General features: G+C 37.2%; 1 protein-coding gene across 3 annotated transcripts; it reads left to right on the forward strand.

The window, feature by feature from the left end:
- Positions 1-406: 406 nt before the first annotated feature.
- LOC140894756 (probable protein phosphatase 2C 60) lies at positions 407-4,776 on the forward strand. 3 transcript variants are annotated; one of them, XM_073303363.1, is made up of 6 exons: positions 407-890; positions 1,374-1,816; positions 2,413-2,780; positions 3,020-3,256; positions 3,757-4,043; positions 4,253-4,776. In XM_073303363.1, exons 2-5 carry the CDS (start codon positions 1,498-1,500, stop codon positions 3,997-3,999), a joined length of 1,167 nt encoding a protein of 388 aa, XP_073159464.1. In that variant the 5' UTR covers positions 407-890; positions 1,374-1,497; the 3' UTR covers positions 4,000-4,043; positions 4,253-4,776. The 3 variants fall into 3 exon arrangements, with proteins under 3 accessions (XP_073159464.1, XP_073159463.1, XP_073159465.1); XM_073303362.1 differs by having other exon boundaries at positions 3,757-4,776; XM_073303364.1 differs by having other exon boundaries at positions 1,386-1,816; positions 3,757-4,776.
- The last annotated feature ends 22,027 nt before the right edge of the window (positions 4,777-26,803 follow it).

Below are 26,803 nucleotides of genomic sequence, written 5' to 3' on the forward strand. Positions count from 1 at the left end.
AGATATATTCTTTTTTAAGATAAATATATATATTCTTCTTCGTTTTTTTTAGCAATGAAAATCATTCCAAAAAACAAAAACAAACAAAGGCCTGCATCCTCGCCCAAAGTTCATTGACTTTGTTTCTTATTTCGTGGAGTTTACTTTATTAATTTTTTTCTTCAAAGTAGCTTAAAAATTTACACTTGTGGTTCCTATTATTATTATTATTATTATTATTATACAAGTAAATCGGATATCAAATTACATCAAATTATAATACTAAAAAAAGTAATTGTTCTCACAACCGTAACTTGAACATCGACTCAAAACGTATTTATTTCAAACAAAAAAATAACTAAATCAATTTAAATAAATAAGCAAACTAACTTTGCAGTCAACGAAAATCGAAGAGTTTCTTGGTTCTTGAGTGATGGTGGAGCCCAGGATTTGCTGGCTTGAAGCTCTCCGCTGTTTACATTTTTAATGGGGTTTGTCTTCTGAGAGACCTCAGAGGTAGCAGAGCTTCACTTGCCCCCAATCAAACCACTCACCATTATTCATATTGATTGATTGATTGATATAATAATTTTTAATGCCACTTTCTCTCTCTACAGCATTCTCCTTTCTCTCTCATTGATTATTCATTTTTTTCCCTTTTTAATTTATCGTTGCTCTTCTCTCGTGTTTTCTGTTTTGGGTTTCCCTTCTGCCATCATTTTGTTCATTGTTCGGCAAAGAGAATGGGGTCCTGATTTTTTTTTTTGGAAATAAAAAAAGTGCTGATTTCAACTACGTCTTTGTTTTTTCGCCAAATTCTTTTAAAAAGCAAAGATTTGGTTTTATGATCGATCCAAAAATCTAGACCTCGTTCACCTGCAGATCTTTGGCCGCTCCAGTCAGCTCTAAAGGTATGATCTATTGGCCTATTTCTGAATTTCTCCCCAAATTTTGTGTTATTGTTTTTTGGTTTGAGAAATATTTTAGACTTAAACCACTCGTACAGTCGTACTGATGGATGGTTTTATCTGATTTCAAGAAATTATCTATTTTTTTGGAAAAAATCCGAACTTAGGCCATCTCCAATTTGTTCTTGTTGACCAAGAAATTATATGAAGAACAAGTTATTTTTAACCGTTCTTGTTTTAGAAGCCGACCCGTTCCCCCTTCTCCAATCGCGTTGAATTTCTTGAATTTTTGTTCTTTTTTCAATGTTCGCCAGCTGTTGTGCTAATTGTGCTTTGTTCCAGTCGAACCGTGGCAGTGATTTCTAATGGCAAACCTGCATTTTTGTAGCAAATTCTCAGCTGAATTGAATTTAAAGTTTGCATCTTTTTGTATGTATGTTGATGTCTGTATTATGATGTTGTTGGCTTTGGATTGTGTTGCTATAGATACTGCTCTAGTGGGAAGAAGTAGATACACGACACATAAATTTGAGGTTCAATTCATACGGAAGCTGGCTTAGTTGCTCGGTAGATGTGGATTACTCGGAGAGTGGTTTGGAGGAGATGAGGGATGTTATCAGGGTTAATGAACTTTTTGAGGGCCTGTTTCCGGCCAAATGCAGATCGACATGTACACACAGGTTCGGATTCAGGGGCCCGTCAAGACGGGCTTTTATGGTATAAGGATTTTGGGCAGCACTGCAGTGGAGAGTTTTCTATGGCTGTTGTGCAAGCTAATAATTTACTAGAAGATCAGAGCCAACTTGAATCTGGTTGTTTGAGCATGAATGAATCTGGACCATATGGTACTTTTGTGGGAATTTACGATGGGCATGGCGGTCCAGAGACCGCTAGGTTCATCAATGATCACCTTTTCCAACATGTAAAGAGTAAGTCATGTGGAAACTAGCACGATTTCAAAATTATCCTTAGCTTTAATTAACATAAATGCTCCATTCTTAGCAGGAAAGAAGATTGTATTATTTAGTGCTGAATGTAATCTTTTGTAGTTTATTACTCTGTTATGTTTACAGTTTTGAGAAATAGTAACTTATTCTGCGAACTTTGATCTAGCATTTTGTTTTGTATCCAAGTTAGCATAAAAGATGACAATGGGAACTGTTGAGGAATACTATTATTGGGCTACCTTCCTTGAGCAATATAACATCCGATCTAGGGGTGAGAGGATGAAAATCCTTTTGTGTATAAAATTTTGTAGATTTTGTTGAATGTATTGGGTGTCTTCCCAACCAACCAGCGTGCATGCATAAGTCTTAAGATTGACTGGATATTTCTCGGCCTCTAGATTATACCTTAGGGTTTGGGTTAATGTATAAAATACTATTACTGTGCCACCTTCCATGAGCTCAAATTTTTCAGAAAAGTAGTTTCAATAGGAACTGATTCTTGTCTTATTTGGTTGTTGATAACTGCATTCTAATTGTTGTTCCAAGGATTGACTCCATGGTTTATATATTTTGTACAGGGTTTACTGCAGAGAATCAATCTATGTCAGTGGAGGTCATTCGAAATGCTTTTCAAGCTACAGAAGATGGTTTTTTCTCAGTTGTCAGCAGACAATGGCCTGTGAAACCACAGATTGCAGCGGTTGGATCTTGCTGCCTCGTTGGAGTTATCTGCGGTGGAACTCTTTACATTGCCAACCTTGGCGATTCTAGGGCTGTTTTGGGGAGACTTGTGAAGGCTACAGGAGAAGTACTTGCCGTTCAACTATCAGCGGAGCATAACGCGAGCATCGAGTCTGTGAGACAGGAACTAAAGTCTCAACACCCTGAAGACTCAAAAATTGTGGTTCTAAAGCATAACGTATGGCGTGTGAAAGGTCTTATACAGGTTGGTTTTTTTTTTTTTGTGCGGTCATTTGGCGGAGTGCGATGGAAAGATATCCTCCAAGTAATAATATAAGCGTGTGGCAAATGTAATTTCTTTTGTTATCTCTAAGTAATATATGTTGTTTGATTGACTAAGTATAAAATATCTTCTAAGCCTTATTTCTTCATCTCTAATAAATATTTTGAATTTGATTTCCACCTGTAGTCTGTTCTGTATTTGATAAGAGTGCTGTTTCGCAGATTTCAAGGTCAATTGGAGACGTGTATCTGAAAAATGCAGAATTCAATAAGGAACCGTTGTATCAAAAATTTAGACTTCGTGAACCTTTCAGTAGGCCAATTTTGAGCGCGGAACCTTCAATTAGCGTCCACCAGTTGCTGCCAAGTGATCAGTTTGTTATATTTGCATCAGATGGCCTTTGGGAGCATTTTTCCAACCAAGAAGCCGTTGATCTAGTCCGAAATCATCCACGTAATGTAAGATATTTGGCTGTTCATTCCACTCGTATGTATCTTATTTAACCTCCTTGGCTGCAACATGCTTTAGATTTTGTTGGATAATTTGGACAGAGCCGAGCAAGCTGTATGGTTTATCAGTTGTGCTCGCATTTGTTGTGAAAACTATTATTTGTGATGTCTTACTTGATATAACAAGCATCGCGTCGTGTAAAAGAGGATGAGGAATGCGATCTCTTAACTCGACCTTAGACATGGTGCAGAATTTTGTATCGCTGTATAAAAAATTATAGTTGATGAGAACTATGAAACTTAAATTAATAAATAAACCAAAATATCATGTTTCCAATCATTGTACTCGCATAGGAGAGCATATATTACTTTTACGGCTGAACATTTGACAACTAGGTTGTAGAATTCATGTATAAAGAAGTTGATTTCTTCTCCTCTCCGTCCGAAGCTAAAATTAGTCCTTTAAACCAACTGATACTGATTAATCCACTGGATTCTAAATGGTGTAGGGGATTGCTAGGAGATTAGTGAAAATTGCACTGCAAGAGGCAGCAAAGAAGAGGGAGATGAGGTATTCTGACTTGAAGAAAATAGACCGTGGGGTTCGTCGTCATTTCCACGATGACATCACGGTTATCGTGGTGTTTCTTGACTCACACCTCGTGAGCAAGGCTAGCTCAGTTCAGAGTCCTAACCTATCCGTGAAAGGTGGTGGCATCAGTCGACTCCCTCCAAACAGTCCGGCACCTTGATGTATACAAAACCTGGCATTTCTTGATTGGACACGTGAATTCAGGTAGATTCTTGAAATTTATATACAGCAAGCCCTTGACTACTTTAATGTAATGTGTAAACCATCAACTGAAGGCTGATAATTGTCTCCGGCATAGTTCTAATGCCTAAAAGGGTGAGTGTGAACAGATGGGAAGGCTATCTTTCGAAGTTATATTTTGTGGGGATATTTCATTTTCCCAAAGGGGTTATTTTCCATGCTATTCTTGCCAGTTAATGTGGTCGATGCATGTCGAACGCCTAACTGGTGTAGCAGAAGATGCAACAAGATATGCTAGCAAGATTTAGAATGAGCTTTTATCTAGTTTTCCTCTGTAAATCTTGTCACTTGTGACCTCGAGGCCAGTCGATCCAGTTGGTTGGTTCCATGTTTGAGACGAGGTTCGACTACGACATTCGCACTACCTTATACCCTGAAAATGCAAACATTGATATTTGGCCGTGTGGTTGGCTGCAATTGTTGCTTGAGGTTGCATTTGAAAGTTGAAGCAGAATGCAGTGACTCATAGTTGACTCAATTCTCAATTATGATCGAACCGAGCCGGTTCAAGCCCAAGATTTATAATCACCGCCCAACCCATTTTGATTTGAATTGCGCCTTACAAATTCCAGCCCAATAATGTTTTCGTTTTCTCTGTTAAAATCAGTGTGCCAGGCATATTCGCACTGCCCGATGAAACCCTTTTTGTGGTTCCCATCATGCTTCCAATTATTAATTAAATAATTAATTAATTTTTAGTTTTAAAAATGAATTATTTATTTATTTATCCTCTCTCATCGTACTATTCTTATTTATTATTCAATTTTGTCACGGTCCGATAACCAATGGTCGTTATGGGTTTATGAGAAAATTAATTAATTTTGAAATATTTTAATTAATAATTATGCATGGCGAGTCTCGTAGCCCAATCTTCAACGCTAAAAAAATGTGTAGGGAGGTTGAATCAGACTGTTGCAAGACTATCTGTTTTTCTTGAAACTTGTTCGCTTGTTTTGAGGTTTTTTACACCTACTGAAATGTTTCGAGTTTGAGCTCGACTGAGTTGTGATTTCGGTTTCGAACTCACGTCGAGTAGATATGAAGTGTGCTAGAGTTGAGCCAAACTGAGCTCAATTAGGGAAGTTATACTCAAATTTTGGTTACAATCCCGGCCATGGAGCGTGGCTCCTTGCCAATGCTAGCCAACTTGAATATTGATATCATGTATGAAGATATTAATATTTTATACCCATAAATACATTGAGTAATTTTTTTGTGAAATAGTCTCACGGATTTGTATCCATAAAATAAGTTGACTCGATCCATACCTGTAATGAAAGTAATATTTTTGGTGGAAACAATAATATTTTTAAATGGGATGGGCCGGGTCGGGTCGAAAATCTATCTCATAAATTGATCCGTGTGATCGTTTTATATGAGTTTTTTTTAAATATATTTATTAAGGGCTAATTGCAATATTGCATCAACATCCTTTGGTGAAAAAAACAAAAACAAAAGCAAAAAATCACCAATGCAAAATTAAGGGCATTCTAGACCACGGGTTTTTAAGAAAAATTTATGTCGTTTTAGACTTTTCATTTACGCTCGAAGCAATTAACTCAATATATTAATTGGGCAAAGTTTGACTGAAAGCGCTTTGTGACATAAATATGGCAGATTGGATGAAAATGAAGTAGAAAATGAGCATCAAAACTAACCCTAAATGTTATTCTTCTTGTTTTTTTCGTTTTTGTTTTTCAAAAGCAAAAAGTCTGTGACTTAACACTGTATATTGGGATGAATGATTTTTGGGCCCTCATGAGTCACTTTCCTCTCCATTTCTGGTAAAAATAGATGTATATATTTATATGAGTAATTGCATACATTATCCTGTGAAATACCAAGATTGCTAAAAAAATCACTATGAAAAATAATGATCTACTAGCTCCCTATATTTTTTAATCTTGAACACATATTTCCCTGTGTTTTCAAAATTTAAGCAAATTACCTCTTGTCCGTACATATTTTCAGGGATATTTTTGCACAAAATTTGAAAACACAAAGGATTTATAGTCATAGGGGTTTTTTAACAATATCATGATTTCACTCCTGTGAAATCCCGTGTTCGCTGATAACCCCTTGTGAAATTTTTTTGAGCTAATAACTCCGTATGATTTCACATTTACAGCACACTCTTACCATTCAAAATTTTAATATAATAAAAAATAAAATGACGAAATTGCCCCTATATTATCTTCCCAAAGGAAGTACGGATCGGTGAAATTGATGTGTGCGTTTTGTTCGTCTGGACAAGTGGGTCACGGATCGGGATTTTTTTAGAAGATTGGTGGCCGGAGCTGGTCGGAAATGAAGGAAAATCAGTCGTCTTCGTGGTGAGTACCTACGTAAGATTGGAGCTGGAGCTCGACTGATTGAGGGAAGAAAATGAAGGGGAAAATGTCTAGGCTTGTAGGAGAGGTGAAGAGAAGTCTAAAGCAAGGAAGGAACGTCAGAATACGGCTGACCGGAGTCGTGATCGAAGAAGATGAAGGTGACGGGTTCAATGGCCGAACTGATTGGGTATCATTTAAGGGTATTTCGGACCAAATTTATAAAAAAAAACACTTGCATTTTCGCATCTAACAGCGCGTGAACCACAAAACACAGCGAGAGGGGTGCGCGTGCTACCGATCCAGAAATACATGGGGGTTTTAGCTCAAAAAATTTTCACAAAGGGTTATCAACGAACACGGGATTTTACAGGAGTAATATATGCAATTTTTCCTATATGCAATTATCCCGTTTATATGGTTACAACACAAAGGTTCTTAAAATAAGACAAGTTTTTCCCCTTCTCTTTTTGAGAATTAGAAAGCAGGACATGTTTAACATTTTTAAATACACATACGACATTATAATCGAGTGATTAGCATCAACATATTACATTTCTTCTTTTTTTATGACCATGTAATAATTAACAGTCATTATCATTCGAAAAATAGTGGATAAACTATCATACTAATACGTTGACATGCAAACCACACTAAACAAACTATGTAAAAATCTTGTCCAAAAAGGTCAATATCGATACGGATAATGACATATTACATGCTATTAGTTCACATACATGTTCATTAATTTATATATTTGTGTCGTTGGGCATTATCGTCCAGTTTTATTGTTTGGGCTCCACAAATATAATTGTATGTGGATTGCTCCAACTTGGCGGTGGAGAGGTTTTATCCCGAAGACACATGGAGGGGAGCATTGGGTCTGAACATTGAAAAGCACTGTTTGGTCAGTGAGGTAGAATGACGAAAAGTACCTGATATTAAGAAGATAAGAACGATAAATCAAAATATATACATATAAACATGATTTACAACTCTGATGCCATATGGAATTAAATCGACTTATAAAAACTCAAGATACTTATATGGGATGTCACATGTTTTTAAGGGAATAGATTTATTTTGATTTCTTTGTATTTTGGAATAGAATAGAAGTGAAAAAAACTTTAATTAAATGAGGTGCGATTTATTCTCTCATTTTAAAGAGAGAATTGCATTTTGACCCCCTATGAGACACATAAAAATAAAAAAAACCACCTCCAGTTGGTCTTGCAATAGAACTAGAATCTGCACTTGCACTTGCATCTAGTTTTGCCCTATTCAAATGGCTCATTTGCACCTTTCTTGCAGCAGTATTAATATTCTATAATCATTCATACATGTTAAATTCGTAATATGACACTAAATTACACAATATAACACACACAAAATGTACAGTACATAATACCATCAATCTATTACTTACACTTGAACATAAATTTGATGCAAATGATGTAGCTCCAATATAATCTTGTTTTCTAGAATTTTGAGGTTGTGTTTCCTGAAAAACAACCAAAATTATTATTTATTGAAAATGTTAAACAAAATTGCATTTAGTATCACATTTGGCATTGCTTGTGGTGTGTCACTCAATGATTCATGATTACTATTAGCAGTGCGTTGTTAGAGGGCATAGATCCAGTTGTAGCTTCTTGATTTCCAGAAGGTCCTTGACCAGTCTCCTACATTAAAATTAATGTCAAAAACAGTAAACTATGACTTTGTAATTGAAATATGTGTAGGTATCTTAAAATATTTTGAACTTGGATGAATTGGATTTTTACAAGTTTCCTTATTAGTGATGCTCCCAAGCATCTTGAGCATGTATGTAGGGATGGCAACGGGGCGGGTTTGGGCAAACCCGGGACCCACCCCGTGGACCCGACGGGTCCAATCCGGGTTAGACCCATTGGACCCTTCAAATTAAATATAATTTAAATTTTATTAAATAAAAAATTAAAATAAATTTAAAAAATTAACAAACCATCATTAAATTTATTTTCAAATTTATATTAATAATATTTAGGAAAAAAATATTCTTACAAGTTAAAATATATAATCTTTTAATTAATTAATTGTTACGCCTTAAACGCATACAAATCTCGTGTAATGAGATTAATATTTTTAATGCATTAACAATTCTCAAATTAAATTGTTTTGATGATTACAAAACTCGCTTAATCGTTACTAACAGTTTAAAGTGAGAAATTTGCAGATAATAATACTTTTTAGTATGGACAATATTAGAAGCAAGAACCGATAATCAAATATTGGAAATAAAAATTTAAGGGTTCGAATCTGCCCAGGTTCGGACGACCTGAAGCCTACTTCGGACGGTTCGAAGATTATTTTGTATTTAAATAAAGATCGGATGATAAGCTCGGAGGCATCGAAGACCACTTCGGACGACCCGAAGCAAGTTCGGACGGCCCGAAGAATTTCCTGGATTTTAATAATGCTCGGAGGCACTCTCGGAGGCCACGAAATGCAAACTTCGGACGACCCGAAGACAGGTTCGGAGGACTCGAACTACTTTACGGCCATGAAGATTTTGTTGGAAGAAAAATTTCCGAAACGAATTTAATGCACCCGTTTGGACAACCCGAAGATGACTTCGGACCACCCGAACAGTTCATCAGCCGCAGAATTTTGAACTTGAATCAAAAAACGTTCGGACGACCCGAAGACCCGTTCGGATGACCCAAACCCATTCGAATTGGCAACTATAAATACATGTCATTTGAAGTCATTTGAACACACCAATTCACTCTCATCTCTCATTTCAAGCAATATCCTCTCCTTCAAAGTATTCAAGTGATAGTTGAGCGAGTTATTCAAAATCGAGGTTTGTTTGTATTAAATCCTTTGTGAGTTGGTTGCTCGGTTATTGTAAACACTTGTGTGTGAAGCCAAGTGTATTTTGCGAGTGTTGTGGTTATCCTTGGATCCCTTAAGGCCAAGTGTTCGAGTTGTATCGGCGCGGTGATCGTGTTGAGTTTTACGGCTATCCTTGGAGCCATCAAGGCCAAGACGTTGAAGTGCTCGTAGATCCTTGGTTAATCGATCTTAACCAAGAAGGGGAGACGTAGACGATTTATCGTCGAACTTCCATAAACATCTCTTATCCCTTTTACTGCTTTATTTATATTACGCATTTATTTACTGCACTTATATTTGATTGCTTTAAGTCTTCCGCTTGCATACTAGCATAATCGCTTTAAATTGCTAAAGTTGCCAATAGAACCTAAATCTCCCTCCCATTAGGTTCTAACAAGCGATATCAAAGCCACCTTTTTACAAAATATTTTCAAAAAGGCTCTATGGCAAATCTAGCTAGCGATTATGCTCAAGGACAATCAACCAATCGTCCTCCTCTTTTCAACGACATAAACTATGGATATTGGAAAAATCGAATGTCCCTATATATCCAATCCATAGATTATGACCTTTGGAAAGTAACTGTGAAAGGTCCCTACATACTTACGAAAGAGGTTGAGGGAGTCAAAATTTCTAAGGGAATGGACGACTTTTCAAAGGAGGATATGAAATTGATATCTCAAAATGCTAAAGCTATGAATATTCTTCATTGTTCCTTAGATATGAACGATTACAATCGGATCTCGATGTGCTCATCCGCAAAAGAGATTTGGGACAAATTGGAGATATGCCACGAAGGGACCAATCAAGTCAATGAGACAAAGATCGGTCTACTTCAACTCAAATACGAGACATTTGAGATGGAGGCTAGTGAGGATGTTGATACCATGTTCCGAAGGCTCTCTCAAATCATCAATGAGCTAGCCCAACTTGGAGAACAATATCCAACCAAGCAAGTATGGAGTAGAGCTCTACGCGCCTTACCCAAGGAGTGGGATGCCAAGAGGACTGCCATCATTGAGTCCAACAAAGGCGACACTGCATCGTATGACCTTTATCAACTTCATGGAACCCTTAAAACCCATGAGTTAGAAGTGTCTACAAGGAAAGCGTCAAAGAGGGAGGATGAAAAGACCAAGGCAAAGGGGATTGCCTTATCCACCCAAATCGAAGAACAAGATGATGATGATATGACACTCTTCACAAGAAAATTCAAAAGATTTATGCGAGGAAACAACTTCAAAAATAAGACGAACAAGGAAGTAACATGCTACAACTGTCAACAACAAGGCCACTATGCAAATGAGTGTCCTCTCAAGAAGAAGGTTGACAAGGGAAAGAATAAAGAACTCATAGCCACTTGGAGCGACAGCGATGATGACGAGGAGGAAGCCAACATCTGCCTCATGGCTAGGAGTGATGACATCGTCTCCGATGACGATGACGAGGTACCTTCCTATGATGAATTACTACATGCATATAAACATATGTTTGATATGGCTAAGTCACTTAGAAAGAAAAATAGAAACCTCAAAAATGAATTAGAAACTAAGGAGCATGAAAACCTAAGATTAAAGGATGACATAGCTCACTTAGAAAAATCATTTGATAAGTTCAATGTTAGTAGTAATAAATTGAATAATTTACTTAGCATGCAGAAATGTAGTTTTGATAAGGGTGGAATAGTATATGATAAGAAATCTATAGACTTTACTAGCCTCATTTCTAAAGCAAAAATGAGATCACCCCCTACATGCTCTTATTGTATTAAAATAGGTCATGCTAGACATAAATGTAGATCTTTGAAATATCAATATGATCAAAAGGGCTATATGAAATGCAGGCCTAAGAGTACTTAAAAACTCATCAGTTGACATTATGAGATCATGATTTAAGGGAGTTCATCATAGACCGGTTTAAACTGCCTTGACTTGCGACTGGTCTTCCTGATGAACGCTGCTCTGTCCAAGGAAATAGGTTTTTAAAGAGGCCATAGCCCTACCTACTACTGGGAGCACTCTTGGAAAGTGGCAATGATATTGCTATGAGAGACTGAACTCTTAGAAATCCATTTTGTATCTCTCTTTTCTAACATTGTGGACCCAAAAGAACTAAAGGGTACCAAAATCAACTCTTGCAGGAAAATAGGAAAACTGTTCTCCCTAGCATATGGTATCTAGACAGTGGATGTTATAGACATATGACGGGGAACAAAGAACTACTCCAATCAATAAAACCAAATGAGAAAGGAACTGTCACCTTTGGAGACAACATCAAAGGAGTTATCGAAAGAATCGGCTCAATAGGTATTTCTAAATCCTGCTTGATTGATGATGTACTCATAGTGAAAGGGCTTAAACATAACCTACTAAGCATAAGTCAATTGTGCGATAGAGGTTATGAAGTCAAATTCACTCCCCAACACTGCACTATATCACTCACATCTGACAAATCCATAAATTTCAAAGGATATAGAAGTGAAAATGTTTACAAGGTTTCTTTAAATAATTTATCTTTGACAAATATTAAAATCCTTGTATCCTTGAATGTTGATGACAACATTCTTTGGCATGGACGACTAGGTTATGTTGGTCCTAGTACCATAGAAAAACATTTTAAACTTGATTTAGTTGTTGGTATGCCAAAACTCAATTTGAATTAGATTCTGTTTGTGATGCGTGTCAACTTGGCAAACACACAAGGAAATCTTTTAAAAGCAAAAATTTTGTATCAACTTCTATGCCCCTTGAACTTCTTCACCTAGATCTATGTGGTCCCTCGAGGAACTCTAGCCTAGGAGGGAAGCTTTATGCATTTGTCATTGTGGATGATTTTTCACGTTACACGTGGACATTGTTTTTAGCCCACAAAAATGATGCCTTTGATTATTTTAAAACTTTTGTCAAACGAGTTGAGAATGAGAAAATTTTTTCTATCAAACAGATCCATAGTGACCACGGAGCTGAATTTCAAAATGAGAGTTTTACAAATTTTTGTGAAGAGAAAGGCATCCGTCACAACTTATCTTGTCCTAGGACTCCTCAACAAAACGGGGTCGTTGAGAGGAAAAATAGGACACTTGTGGAGATTGCGATGACCATGATATGTGAGCATTCTCTACAAAAATATTTTTGGGCTGAAGCAATGAACACAGCCTGTTACAATATCAATCGTGTATCAATAAGGCCAATTCTCAAGAAAACTCCATATGAATTATGGAGAGGGAGAAAGCCTAACATTTCATACTTTCGGATTTTTGGATCAAAATGCTACATTCATAATAATGGTAAGGACAACCTTGGCAAATTTGATGCCAAATCCGACAAAGGTATTTTTCTTGGGTATTCTACGACGAGTAAGGCTTTTAGAGTATTTAATAAACGCACTTTACTTGTTGAAGAATCAATGCATGTTGTATTTGATGAATCTATGTCTATAGTTTCTCGCACTAACAATGATGATGTAGAATTACTCGAAGAAGAGATGACTTCATCAAGCTTAAATGATATAGATGTTTCTGTTGAGGAAACACCACTTCCGAAGGATTGGACGCTTTACAAAGATCATCCTATGGATCTTATCATTGGAATTCCTTCGAAGGGAGTAACCACTCGCTCTTCACTTAATAATATTTGCAATCATCTTTCTTTTGTTTTGCATGTTGAACCTAAGTGCATTGATGATGCTTTATTAGATGAATCCTGGTTTATTGCTATGCAAGATGAATTAAATGAATTCAAGCGCAATGATGTTTGATGTCTTGTTCCTAGGCCGCATGATAGAACTATTATTGGTACTAAATGGGTTTTTAGGAATAAACTTGATGATCATGGTACTATCACTAGAAATAAAGCTAGGCTTGTAGCGAAATGATATAGTCAAGAAGAAGGCATTGATTATGATGAGACTTATGCGCCTGTTGCTAGACTATAATCTATTCGCATGCTACTTGCTTTTGCTTGCTCTAGAAATTTCAATTTATTTCAAATGGATGTTAAGAGTGCATTCTTGAATGGTGAATTAAAAGAGGAAGTGTACATTGAACAACCTGATGGCTTTGTTGATGCATTATTGCCTAATCATGTGTATAGACTAAACAAAGCATTGTATGGCTTGAAACAAGATCCTTGAGCTTGGTATGAAAAATTATAAACTTTCCTTCTTTCAAATGGTTTTTCGAGAGGAAAGATTGACATTACTTTATTTGCCAAAAATGTCAAAGATGATTTATTGATTGTGCAAATTTATGTTGATGACATAATTTTTGGTTCTACTAATGAAACTCTTTGTCAAGAATTTTCTAAGTTAATGCAGTATCACTTTGATATGAGCATGATGGGGGAACTTAACTATTTCCTCGGATTGCAAATCAAACAGTGCAAGGATGAGTTCTTTGTGAACCAAAGCAAATACATCAAGGAGATTCTAAAGAAGTTTGGGATGGAGAACACAAAATCATCATCTACACCGATGAGCACAACAATCAGACTCGACAAGGATGAAAATGGTAAATCTGTAGATCAATCTTCTTTTCGTAGTATGATTGGCTCCTTACTTTATGTTACTGCTGAAAGAGTGGGTGCCCGGTTAGCCAACTTGTGGCTAAGGGCTTTTATGACTCTATTTAAAACAATCTTTTGTTTAATATAATTTACACTTTTATAATGGCATTGACTTTATCTTTCTTCATATCGTTATATTATGATATACTATTGTTGTTTTGATAAAGACCTTGAATATACTATAGTGTATGTAAGATGTGGTAGCACATGGGGATGGCTATCATGAAACACATCTTATAGTCACTGTATATTCTAAACAGTTCCTAGTCAATTGAGCCGTTCGCAAATAAGGATAAGGATCGCTCGAGATTGAGACTAGCATTTGCGATGCCGAGTACCACGTTTCATTGGTATGGAACATAGAGATGTTCAAAGAATGCAAATGGATATTCATATGATGAATGATCGAACTATCCTATTCGGACTTTCCAAGTGGTTATCACTTATCGAGTGGATAAAGTCTGCGGTTTTAGTTGTACACCATTAGTCCTTATTACTTGAAACATAATTGAGACTCTATATGCTAGTACTTTACTTTGACTCGTTTACCGACTCTATTGGGGTCATCAGGTGTCGGGATTGGGTATAGTTACGACACATATAGGAGTCGATGCTTTGTTGTCAAGGATTCACCACATACTTGCGAGTGTGGATATCCTATGCGATCTGAGGAGATATTAGTGTGACGAATATCTGGCCAGAGTACATGATGTGTTTTAGGTTACTTGGTGTTCCTAGTAACACATGCGATGTCACTAATAGATCTCCAAGATGTTATGCATATTTATCGAATCTCGAACGACTCTCGATGCACCAATGGTTGTTGATTCGATCGGAATATTTGGTTGAAGGGACCGTACTGTACGCTAACCAAAATCTACTGGTTCTTGCAGGCACTATCAGTAATACCTAGGGAATCATGGGGCGATGTTGCTAGGCGCTCTTACCATGATTCGATGGGTAAGTCAGAAATTGTTGTTCCGAGTCACAAGGAGTTGTGAGCCCACGGCTAGCTGTATTCCTGAACCATTGAGGGTTACACAAGTAATGGATTACTAAAACCCCGTAGAGATAGTTAAATTTAAAGAGTTAAATTTAATGAAAGAGAAGTTGGACTTCTCAACTAAAGGGAGTGGAATTTCTTAAAATGACATAGGGATGGACATTTTTGGAAATAACTGAATTCGGATTCAGAAAAATTATCTTGACTCTAAAAGATGCAGAAATGGTTTCTGTGCTCATTGGTGAAATCAGTTTATCAATCGGAGTCACGATGAATTTTATATTAATTTCTACAACAACAGGCTTGGCTTGTTGGGCTTAAGTTATGGATTGTGGGCTTTAAGGAGTTAGAGTCATGATATAATTATAACTTAATCCAGTCTAGAAATTATCTATAAATAGGACTGCAGTGTTCGAAAATTGTGTGTGATATTCAGTCTTGAATTTTCAAAAATCAGTCTAGATTATTCAAGAGGATTTTCGAAATCCTCTGTCCCTTTCGGAGAAAATTCGGCTTGTGATTTTTATGAAAAATTACAATCTGAATTAACAGATCATATCTGTTTATTCTCTACGCAAACTTCTGATTGATTTCTAGTGCAGTCAATCAAAGGTTTTTGTTTTCTATTCGTGGACCTGATTGAAGAAACGTTCGTTCATCAGTTCCGGGGATATACAACAAGAGCAGATTAAATTCTGTTGGTGTTCATAATCTCGCTTCGAGATTTTAAGGTAAAATATTTAATTGTGATTATTTATTTTACTTACACAAATTTAATCGTAAAAGTTTTGATATCCAGATATGGAATCGTTTCATATTAATAAAATAAATTTTTAAACTTCCGCTGCACCGGGTATCAATTCTAATTGATCTGAACACAGTTTTCCAACAGTGGTATCAGAGCAAGGTTGCTCAAATCAAACGATTAAATTAATCGATTGTACAAAATTTTTAAGCCTCGATTTTTTGAAACAAAACGAAAATTTAAAATTAAATTTTAATGGGCAAATCGGGCAGCGATTGTCGCTGTCCGGGGCAGCGAGCGTCGCTGCCCAAGGGGCAGCGACGGGCTGCCCAGCCCGGGCCCTTTTTGGGGCACGGGCTGCCCAACCCGGGCCCTTTTTGGGGCACGGGCTGCCCGGGATTGTCCCGGGCAGCTTGAAAAAATTATTTTTTAATTTTTAATTAAAATTTTAATTTTTGAAATTCTAGTTTTTGATCCGATCGAAAATTGTTTTTGATTGGTTCACAGAAGCATCGGATCGAATTGTTCGAGTCCGAAAATTTTAAAATTGATTTTTGGATAAATTTGAATTTTTGGAAAATTTATAAATTTTATCCGTTAAATTAAATTTTATAAAATTAATTATTTTGGTACAATTGATGATAAGATATGATCTTATGGATGGATAAGATAAAATATGATTTTATCTTTTAAATTATGATGCCTTTGCATGTTTATCCAATTATTTAATTATTGAATTAATTAATGGATAAAGGATGATCGATTGCCATGACCAATGTTTTAGGTGTATGTTAGGTGATTTACATTTGTCTTATTGTTGTTGGTGTTTATTAATGGGCTTGGTTTATAGCCCAATATGATTGTCATATGTAATAAAAGTGGGCCTGGTTTATGGCCCGTTCCCACCCCTAAAAATGTATCTCATATTTGTCATCGAAATTTATTGTAAATTTATTAGACTTAGTGGGAGACAAAGATTTGAAGAAATGGTGGGCCCAGCAGACAATGAAGACTGAAAAAATGTAAATTGGAAGCACAATGTAATAGGATTGCATTGCATACTTACATATCACCTAGGATTGGACTTAGACTCGTGATTGGCAACCACGGGTCGATTAGTTAATGGGATCGATCATCCTTAAATAATATATGATATTATTGATGTATGCATGTTTAGACTAAATTGTATGAATCTCGCAAGCATACATAAATTGCATGATGAGACAAATTTTCAAAATTAAAATCCCTCATTTTAAATATGATTTAAAATTGATATCAAGATTAATAAAAAGGGAATTTAAATATTGTTTAAATATTCCTACCTTCCATCAACGATCAATGTATGAGATGCTACCCGCGGATACGGTCCGTCTCATATTATTGGGGGGGCCCGTTCGTCGGAAAGCTGTACATTGGATCAACACATGTTGTAAGTTGGGTGGAACTCCCATGGGATTGGCTCATATTATTGGGGATCCACATGGCGACCGTCCATCACAACTTAATATTGATGGGTTGTCTTGACATGTCACAATAAACGGCGTCATATTATTGGGCCCTTATTGGACATGAGGTAAAAACGTGGAGGTTGCTTTGGAAGAAATTGGGCTCTACCTTTTGAAAATTATGGTTGGCTGATATTATTCGGGACTATAGTTTGTCAATTGGACTCCATGTTCCCACTAAAGAAAATGTTTCTCGTTTTCACTAGAGGGTGGTGAAATCGTCAAAATAGTGGGAGTGTGATTCATAAAATAAAATTCTTCATATTTTATGTCTTAGTAAATTATTAAACAAATCATCGATTATTGTCTGTTTCATCTCAGTATTTCATTACAATGAATTCGTAATCCACATGTTTCAATTCTCGAACAAAAAAAACTTTCTGGCGCAATCTATACAGGATGGTTCCATAAGTTAAGATTGTCCTGAGTTCGGAAAAGATTTTCTAAGTGTTAGAAAAGGCTTCTCCGAAAACAGCCTCGGCTGATGTAACTGCCGAAAGGTTGGCCGAACTAGAGAAATGGTTGGACCATGATCTCAAGGCCAAATGTTACATGAAAAATTCGACAAGTCTAAACAAGTTTGCCATTACTGCAAGAAACCCGGTCATTGGAAACGAAACTGCAAGGAATACCTCGAGCAGTTGAGAACTGTAAAGGATATGTTTTACATTGAAATAAATGTTTTACTTAATACTACTTCTTGGGTATTGGATACCAGATATAGATCTCACATTTATAATGAGTTGCAAATGATGACAAGAAGTAATAAGCTAAGGATGGGTGAGACCCAGCTAAGGCTCGGGAATGGTTCTAGAGTCGAAGCCAAAGCTATAGGAGACATTTATTTAGTTTTGCAGAACAATTTTAAGTTATTTTTTAGAGATGTTTTATATGTTCCGGATTTGGTCAAAAACATTATATCTATTTCTATGCTTGATAGAGATGGTTTTTCTTGCAATTTTGTAAATGAGATTTGCAATATTTACAAGAATGAATGTTTGATTGGAAATGGACAACTTGAAAACGATCTATATAGCTTAAAATTAAAAAACGTTCCAATTAATTATGTTGATAAACCGGTAACAACAATTAAAAGGAAGGACGATAGTCAAAACCCGGCAAACCTTTGGCATGCTAGGCTAGGTCATATTTTCTCAAGGAGGATAAACAAGCTAGTGGGAGAGGGAATTTTTGATATGTCTGATATTAACTCTCTACCTACTTGTGAGTCCTGCCTAAAGGGAAAAATGACTAAATCTCTTTTGAAAGGGAAACCTGAGCGTAGTCAAAATTTGTTGGATTTGATCCATACAGATGTTTGCGGTCCATTTAGGATTGGTACTAAATGTGGAAACACCTACTTCATTAACTTTACTGATGATCATTCTAGGTATGGGTATTTATATTTAATGAAATATAAGTCTGAAGCATTTGAAAGGTTCAAAGAATTCAAGGCTGAAGTAGAAAACAAACTAGGTAAAAGTATTAAGGCACTTCGATCGGATATGGGTGGAGAATACTTAAGTACCGAGTTTTTGGACTATCTAAAAGAGAATGGGATTCTCTCTCAGTGGACTCCTCCTATGACACCTCAGCTTAATGGTGTTTCGGAGCATCGCAATCGAACTTTGTTGGACATGGTTCGATCCATGATGAGCTTCACTGAGCTTCCACATTCGTTTTGGGGCTACGCACTTGAAACGGCGGTATTGTTGTTAAACAACATCCACACTAAAGCAGTAAATAAAACACCATACGAGTTATGGAATGGAAAAGCTCCTAAGTATTCGTACTTGAGGATTTGGGGATTTCCTGCTTACGTGAAGCAGACAGTGGGAGATAAATTGGATAGTCGATCCACTTTATGTTATTTTGTAGGGTATCCGAAGAATTCAATCGGATATTATTTCTATCATCCTGCTGAAACAAAAGTGTTTGTTTCAAGGAATGCCACCTTCTTGGAGAAGGAGTTCTTATTGGATAAGAAAGGCAAGATGATGGAACTCGAAGAAATTCGAGAAGAACCCGAGATACAAAATAGCGATCCTACACCTCAAGAATCATCACAAGACACGCCTATTACTAGGAGATCCGAGAGGACTTCTAGGCCTCCTATTAGATATGGTCTTCTTCTTGAAGGGGATCAAAGTGAACCCGACATTGGATGTGATCCAAGAAACTTTAAGGAAGCAATTTCTGATGCGGATTCGAATTTATGGCTTGAAGCTATGCAATCGTAAATAGACTTGATGCATTCTAACCAAGTTTGGTCTTTAGTAGATCCTCCCGATGGAATTGTTCCAATTGGGTGCAAATGGATCTACAAGAGAAAGCTTGGGCCTGATGGAAAGGTATTGACCTACAAGGCACGATTGGTGGCAAAAGGTTATACTCAAAGACAAGGAGTTGACTATGATGAAACCTTTTCACCAGTCGCAATGTTCAAGTCCATAAGAATCCTTATTGCCATAGCAGCATGGTATGACTATGAGATATGGCAAATGGATGTAAAGACTGCATTTCTTAATGGAAACATTAAGGAAGAGATCTATATGATGCAGCCTGAGGGATACACATCCATGGGAAGCGAGCATAAGGTATGCAAGCTTCAGAGATCAATCTATGGTCTCAAACAAGCATCAAAAAGTTGGAACCAGAAATTTGATGAAACGATAAAGGATTTTGGTTTTATCAAGAACCCGGAGGAACCATGCGTGTACAAGAAAGTAGTTAAGAATGCGGTAACATTCTTAGTACTTTATGTTGATGACATCCTAATCATGGGAAATGATGTAGGGATGTTGCAGTCAACAAAGATATGGTTATCAGGTAGATTCTCGATGAAGGATTTAGGTGAGGCATCCTATATTCTAGGAATTCAGATCTATAGAGATAGATCTAAAATAATGATAGGACTCACACAATCAACCTACATCGACACCATATTGAAAAGGTTTTCTATGGATGAGTCCAAGAGAGGACATCTACCTATGTGTCATGGAGTTTCTCTATCCAAGTCTATGTATCCCAAGACTGACGAAGAGATAGAGAAGATGACACACGTGCCATATGCGTCAGCCATAGGTAGTATCATGTATGGGATGATATCTACCAGACCGGATGTGGCTTATGCTCTGAGCGTCATGAGCAGATACCAAGCCAAACCCGGTCAAATGCATTGGAAAGCCGTGAAGGATATTCTTAAGTACTTGCGAAGGACTAAGAATTTGTTCATGGTTTATGGAGGGAGAGAATTGAAGTTGGAAGGCTATACCGACTCTAGCTTCCAATGTGACGTGGATGACTCGAAATCAACCTCTGGATTTGTATTCGTGCTCATTGGCGGTGCTGTCTCTTGGAAGAGTTCCAAGCAGGACACCACAGCGGATTCCACCACTGAGGCAGAATACATTGCAGCATCAGCTGCTGCTAAAGAGGCGGTTTGGATAAGGAAATTCATCCAAGAGTTGGGTGTAATTCCTAAAGCTGTTGGTCCAGTCCCGGTGTACTGTGACAACACGGGTGCCGTTGCTCAGGCAAAGGAGCCAAGGTCTCATCAGAAGTCCAAACACGTACTGAGGAAATACCACATCATCCGGGAGATCGTGGAAAGAGGAGACATCAGTGTCGAGAGAGTGGCCTCTACAGACAATATCGCTGATCCGCTTACTAAGCCCTTGACAGGACCATTTTTTGACAAACATCGCGAAGCAATGAGATTACGTAGTATGACTAGTTGGCTTTAGGGCAAGTGGGAGATTGAAAGAGTGGGCGCCCGGTTAGCCAACTTGTGGCTAAGGGCTTTTATGACTCTATGTAAAACAATCTTTTGTTTAATATAATTTACACTTTTATAATGGCATTGACTTTATCTTTCTTCATATTGTTATATTATGATATACTATTGTTGTTTTGATAAAGACCTTGAATATACTATAGTGTATGTAAGATGTGGTAGCACATGGGGATGGCTATCATGAAACACATCTTATAGTCACTGTATATTCTAAACAGTTCCTAGTCAATTGAGCCGTCCGCAAATAAGGATAAGGATCGCTCGAGATTGAGACTAGCATTTGCGATGCCGAGTACCACGTTTCATTGATATGGAACATAGAGATGTTCAAAGCATGCAAATAGATATTCATATGATGAATGATCTAACTACCCTATTCGGACTTTCCAAGTGGTTATCACTTATCGAGTGGATAAAGTCCGCGGTTTTGGTTGTACACCATTAGTCCTTATTACTTGAAACATCATTGAGATTCTATATGCTAGTATTGTACTTTGACTCATTTACCGACTCTATTGGGGTCATCAGGTGTGGGGATTGGGTACAGTTACGAAACATATAGGAGTCGATGCTTTGTTGTCAAGGATTCACCACATACTTGCGAGTGTGGATATCCTATGCGATCTGAGGAGATATTAGTGTGACGAATCTCTGGCCAGAGTACATGATGTGTTTTAGGTTACATGGTGTTCCTAGTAACACATGCGATGTCACTAATAGATCTCCAAGATGTTATGCATAGTTATCGAATCTCGAACGACTCTCGATGCACCAATGGTTGTTGATTCGATCGGGATATTTGGTTGAAGGGACCGTACTGTACGCTAACCAAAATCTACTGGTTCTTGCAGGCACTATCAGTAATACCTAGGGAATCATGGGGAGATGTTGCTAGGCGCTCTTACCATGATTCGATGGGTAAGTCGGAAATTGTTGTTCCGAGTCACAAGGAGTTGTGAGCCCACGGCTAGCTGTATTCCTGAACCATTGAGGGTTACACAAGTAATGGATTACTAAAACCCCGTAGAGATAGTTAAATTTAAAGAGTTAAATTTAATGAAAGAGAAGTTGGACTTCTCAACTAAAGGGAGTGGAATTTCCTAAAATGACATAGGGATGGACATTTTTGGAAATCACTGAATTCGGATTCAGAAAAATTATCTTGACTCTAAAAGATGCAGAAATGGTTTCTGTGCTCATTGGTGAAATCAGTTTATCAATCGGAGTCACGATGAATTTTATATTAATTTTTACAACAACAGGCTTGGCTTGTTGGGCTTAAGTTATGGATTGTGGGCTTTAAGGAGTTAGAGTCCTGATATAATTATATCTTAATCCAGTCTAGAAATTATCTATAAATAGGACTGCAGTGTTCGAAAATTGTGTGTGATATTCAGTCTTGAATTTTCGAAAATCAGTCTAGATTATTCAAGAGGAATTTTGAAATCCTCTGTCCCTTTCGGAGAAAATTCGGCTTGTGATTTTTATGAAAAATTACAATCTGAATTAACAGATCATATCTGTTTATTCTCTACGCAAACTTCTGGTGCAGTCAATCAGAGGGTTTTGTTTTCTATTCGTGGACCTGATTGAAGAAACGCTCGTTCATCAGTTCCGGGGATATACAACAAGAGCAGATTAAATTCTGTTGGTGTCCATAATCTCGCTTCGCGATTTTAAGGTAAAATATTTAATTGTGATTATTTATTTTTCTTACACAAATTTAATCGTAAAAGTTTTGATACCCAGATATGAAATCGTTCCATATTAATAAAATAAATTTTTAAACTTCCGCTGCACCGGGTATCAATTCTAATTGATCTGAACACAGTTTTCCAACAACTGCTAGTAGACCAGACATTATGTTTAGTGTTTTCTTGTGTGAACGATTTCAATCATGTTCAAAGGAATCACATTTGTTCGCCTTAAAACATATTTTCAAATATCTTTCAAATACTCCAAATTTCGGCTTGTGGTATTCGAAAAATTCTTTCTTTGATTTAAAAGCGTAATGTGATGCCGACTTTGGTGGATATAAAGTTGACAGGAAAAGCACTAGTGGAACTTGCTTCTTTCTAGGAAATTGTTTAGTTTTTTGGTTTTCAAAGAAACAAAATTGTGTTGCGTTTTCAACGATCGAAGCCGAATATATGGCTGCCGGTAGTTGTTGTGCGCAAATTCTTTGGATGAAGCATCAATTTCTAGACTATGGTGTATTTTTTTCAAAAATTCCTATTTTCTGTGACAACACTAGCGTCATATGTCTTACAAAGTATCTGATTCAACATTCGCGTACCAAACATATTGTTATTCGTCATCATTTTATTCGTGACCACATCGAACGAAATGAAGTTGAACTTCAATATGTTGACACGTAAAATCAAATTGCTGATATTTTTACAAAACCACTAGATGAAAATACTTTTATTCGTTTGCGTGGTGAACTTGGCATGATTGAGTTGTAATCGCTTGAGAACATAAAATAAATTTAATGTCATATTAAGGGAGAATTTAATATTAAATTCGAGCAATTTAATTTTGAATAATATAAATCAATTGTATTTATTGAAAATTAAAAAGCTCACATTTTATGTGAATTATTTGATTTATTACTTAAATTGTAAAATATCATTTAAAAAGTCATATTTCGAAAATCCTGACATCGGCCAGTTCGGACCACCCGAACCTATGTTCGGACAATCCGAACTGCCTCGCGCCCATTCAGTTCAAGACTTTCAAAATTTCCTCCGAATTAGTCAGTTCGGACCCTCTGAAATAAGCTTCGGGACGTCCAACTCTGCGTGGTAAAACCTTGAATTTTTGACCGCCTTATCATCGGGCCCTCCGAAGTCCTTCGGACGTCACGAACTTAAAAATGAACTGTTCGGACCATCCGAACTTACTTCGGGCCCTCCAAACCTTAATTACATACTGTCAATCTTATCACCTCGGTAATCACCTTCGGGCCATCCGAACACTGTTCGGACCGTCCGAAGTCGTGGCTATATATACCCCCTCGAGCCATCCGAATTATTCACCCCTAAAATCATTCCTTTCTTCTACCTAGTTCGAAATCTAGCCTACAAAATGTCGGCCAAACGCCGTCGTGATCAAGCTAGCTCTAGTCGCCCAATCCCTATCCATAATCCAAATTTACTTGCTATTTCTCATCCTATCCCCGACGATTACCCCACTCGACCGATTTTACCCGGTCGTATTTTTGATACCACCTACCTTGTGTCATCTCATCTACTGATGCTGCCTCTCATTGCTGCCCAGCATTGGGAATCCTTTTTCCAGCCTTCCATTCTGGATGCCATCTTTCTAGAGTTACTTTACGAGTTCTACACCAACTTGGAACTCGAACTTGGCGAGGAGCTCCATATCGCCACGATTGTCCAGGGTCGGCATGTTCGCTTTTCTGTCTCCAACTTTGCCGAGTGGTTTGATCTTCCTATGCTGGGACCCAGCAACTATTTTGGTCAGGGATGGCCCACTTGCGATCCAACTTTTGATCGAGATGAGGTCCTTTCTACTATTCTTGGTCGTCCAGATACTGTTGCTGACGATCGTCTGCTTTTGAAGAAACTCCGTCCCGACTACCAAATCATTCAGAAATTGATCACCACTTCCATCATTCCGCGCAGTGGAGACTCTTCCACCTACAAATATCTTGATCTATATGTTCTCTACACATCGTTTCCTCCCGTCCTTTCAACCTTCCTCGATTCATTATGCAGGCTATGCATAATGCGGCTAAAGCCACGAGGAAAGTTTCTCTACCTTTTGCTTGTATCATCAACCGCATCTTGACTCATTTTGACATTTTTTTTGATGGCTTAAATTCTTTTTCCATCTCTGATTTTCACACTTTTCAACCATTCTATGATTACCAAGATGGAACTATCTTGGAATCCTGTCTTTTCCTGTTGGGTTAATGACCCAACACATGCCTTTAAAAAATATATTTCGGATAAAAATTTTTCAATTCCCTATTCGAGTCTTTCACCTACCTCTCGGGCTAAGGGTTTTCCCAATGGGTCGCCTGCAGATGAAGAAGGACCTTCTTCTTCTGGCTTTCAGTCTTTTCCAGCCAATCTTGGCGAGCTTCCTTTTGAGTTACCTGAGGTTCCTGCTACCCCCGCTCATCAGCCTGATCGTCTTTTCGAAACTCTTTAGCGCATTGAAGGGAATCTAGCCAGCCACTTTGCATCTTTTACTGCCTCCATGGATGCCTTGACTATGAGAGTTACCTCTTTGGAGACTCGCTTTGACGACTTTCTTTCCCGCTATTCTCCACCGCAGCATGATGATGACTCTTAGATTTTATTTGGCATTTTAAGTTGTATTTTGTTTATGCTTTTTAATGTAAAATTCAAAATTATTTTAAATGAAATTATTGTGTATTTTAATTTTTCTCGTCTTTTATTAATTGCTTTTTGATTATCGCAAAAAAGGGGAGAATTAATTTGGTTAAATAATTATTAAATTATGGGGGAGTTTTAATAATTAATGTTTGAAACAATATTTGGTTAATTGTTTAAATATTTCTTTATTGCTTATATTTTTTCTCCTATTTAACCAAGTTTTGTGATCATCAAAAAGGGAGAGATTGTTACGCCTTAAACGCATACAAATCTCGTGTAATGAGATTAATGTTTTTAATGCATTAACAATTCTCAAATTAAATTGTTTTGATGATTACAAAACTTGGTTAATCGTTACTAACAATTTAAAGTGATAAATTTGCAGATAATAATACTTTTGAGTATGGACAATATTGGAAGCAAGAACCGATAATCAAATATTGGAAATAAAAATTTAAGGGTTCGAATCTGCCCAGGTTCGAACGACCCGAAGCCCACTTTGGACGGTGCGAAGATTATTCTGTATTTAAATAAAGATCGGATGATAAGCTCGGAGGCATCGAAGACCACTTCGGACGACCTGAAGAAAGTTCGGACGGCCCGAAGAATTTCCTGGATTTTAATAATGTTCGGAGGCACTCTCGGAGGCCACGAAATGCGAACTTCGAACGACCCGAAGACAGGTTCGGAGGACCCGAACTACTTTACGGCCATGAAGATTTTGTCGAAAGAAAAATTGCCGGAACGAATTTAATGCACCCGTTCGGATGACCCGAAGATGACTTCGGACCACCCGAACAATTCATTAGCCGCAGAATTTTGAACTTGAATCAGACAACGTTCGGACGAACCGAAGACCCGTTCGAACGACCCGAACCCGTTTGGATTGGCAACTATAAATACATGTCATTTGAAGTCATTGGAACACACCAATTCACTCTCATCTCTCATTTCAAGAAATATCCTCTCCTTCAAAGTATTCAAGTGATAGTTGAGCGAGTTATTCAAAATCAAGGGTTGTTTATATTAAATCATTTGTGAGTTGGTTGCTCGGTTATTGTAAACACTTGTGTGTGAATCCAAGTGTATTTTGAGAGTGTTGTGGCTATCCTTAGAGCCCTTAAGGCCAAGTGTTCGAGTTGTATCGGCGTGGTGATCGTGTTGAGTTGTACGATTATCCTTGGAGTCATCAAGGCCAAGACGTTGAAGTGCTAGTGGATCCTTGGTTAATTGATCTTAACCAAGAAGGGGAGGACGTAGACGATTTATCGTCGAACTTCCATAAACATCTTTTATCCCTTTTACTGCTTTATTTACATTACGCATTTATTTACTGCACTTATATTTGATTGCTTTAAGTCTTCCGCTTGCGTACTAGCATAATCGCTTTAAATTGCTAAAGTTGCCAATAGAACCTAGAAATTTTTTTTATTCTTGTTGATATTTTTCACTATGTTCGGACAGATCTGGCCAATATATCTCTCCATGCCAACCTTTCTCAATTGAATTCTCTTCATCAACTTGTTTCTTATGCACTCT

The sequence above is a fragment of the Henckelia pumila genome, chromosome 4, assembly GCF_033568475.1.
Source record: "Henckelia pumila isolate YLH828 chromosome 4, ASM3356847v2, whole genome shotgun sequence".
Taxonomy (NCBI): Eukaryota; Viridiplantae; Streptophyta; class Magnoliopsida; order Lamiales; family Gesneriaceae; genus Henckelia; species Henckelia pumila.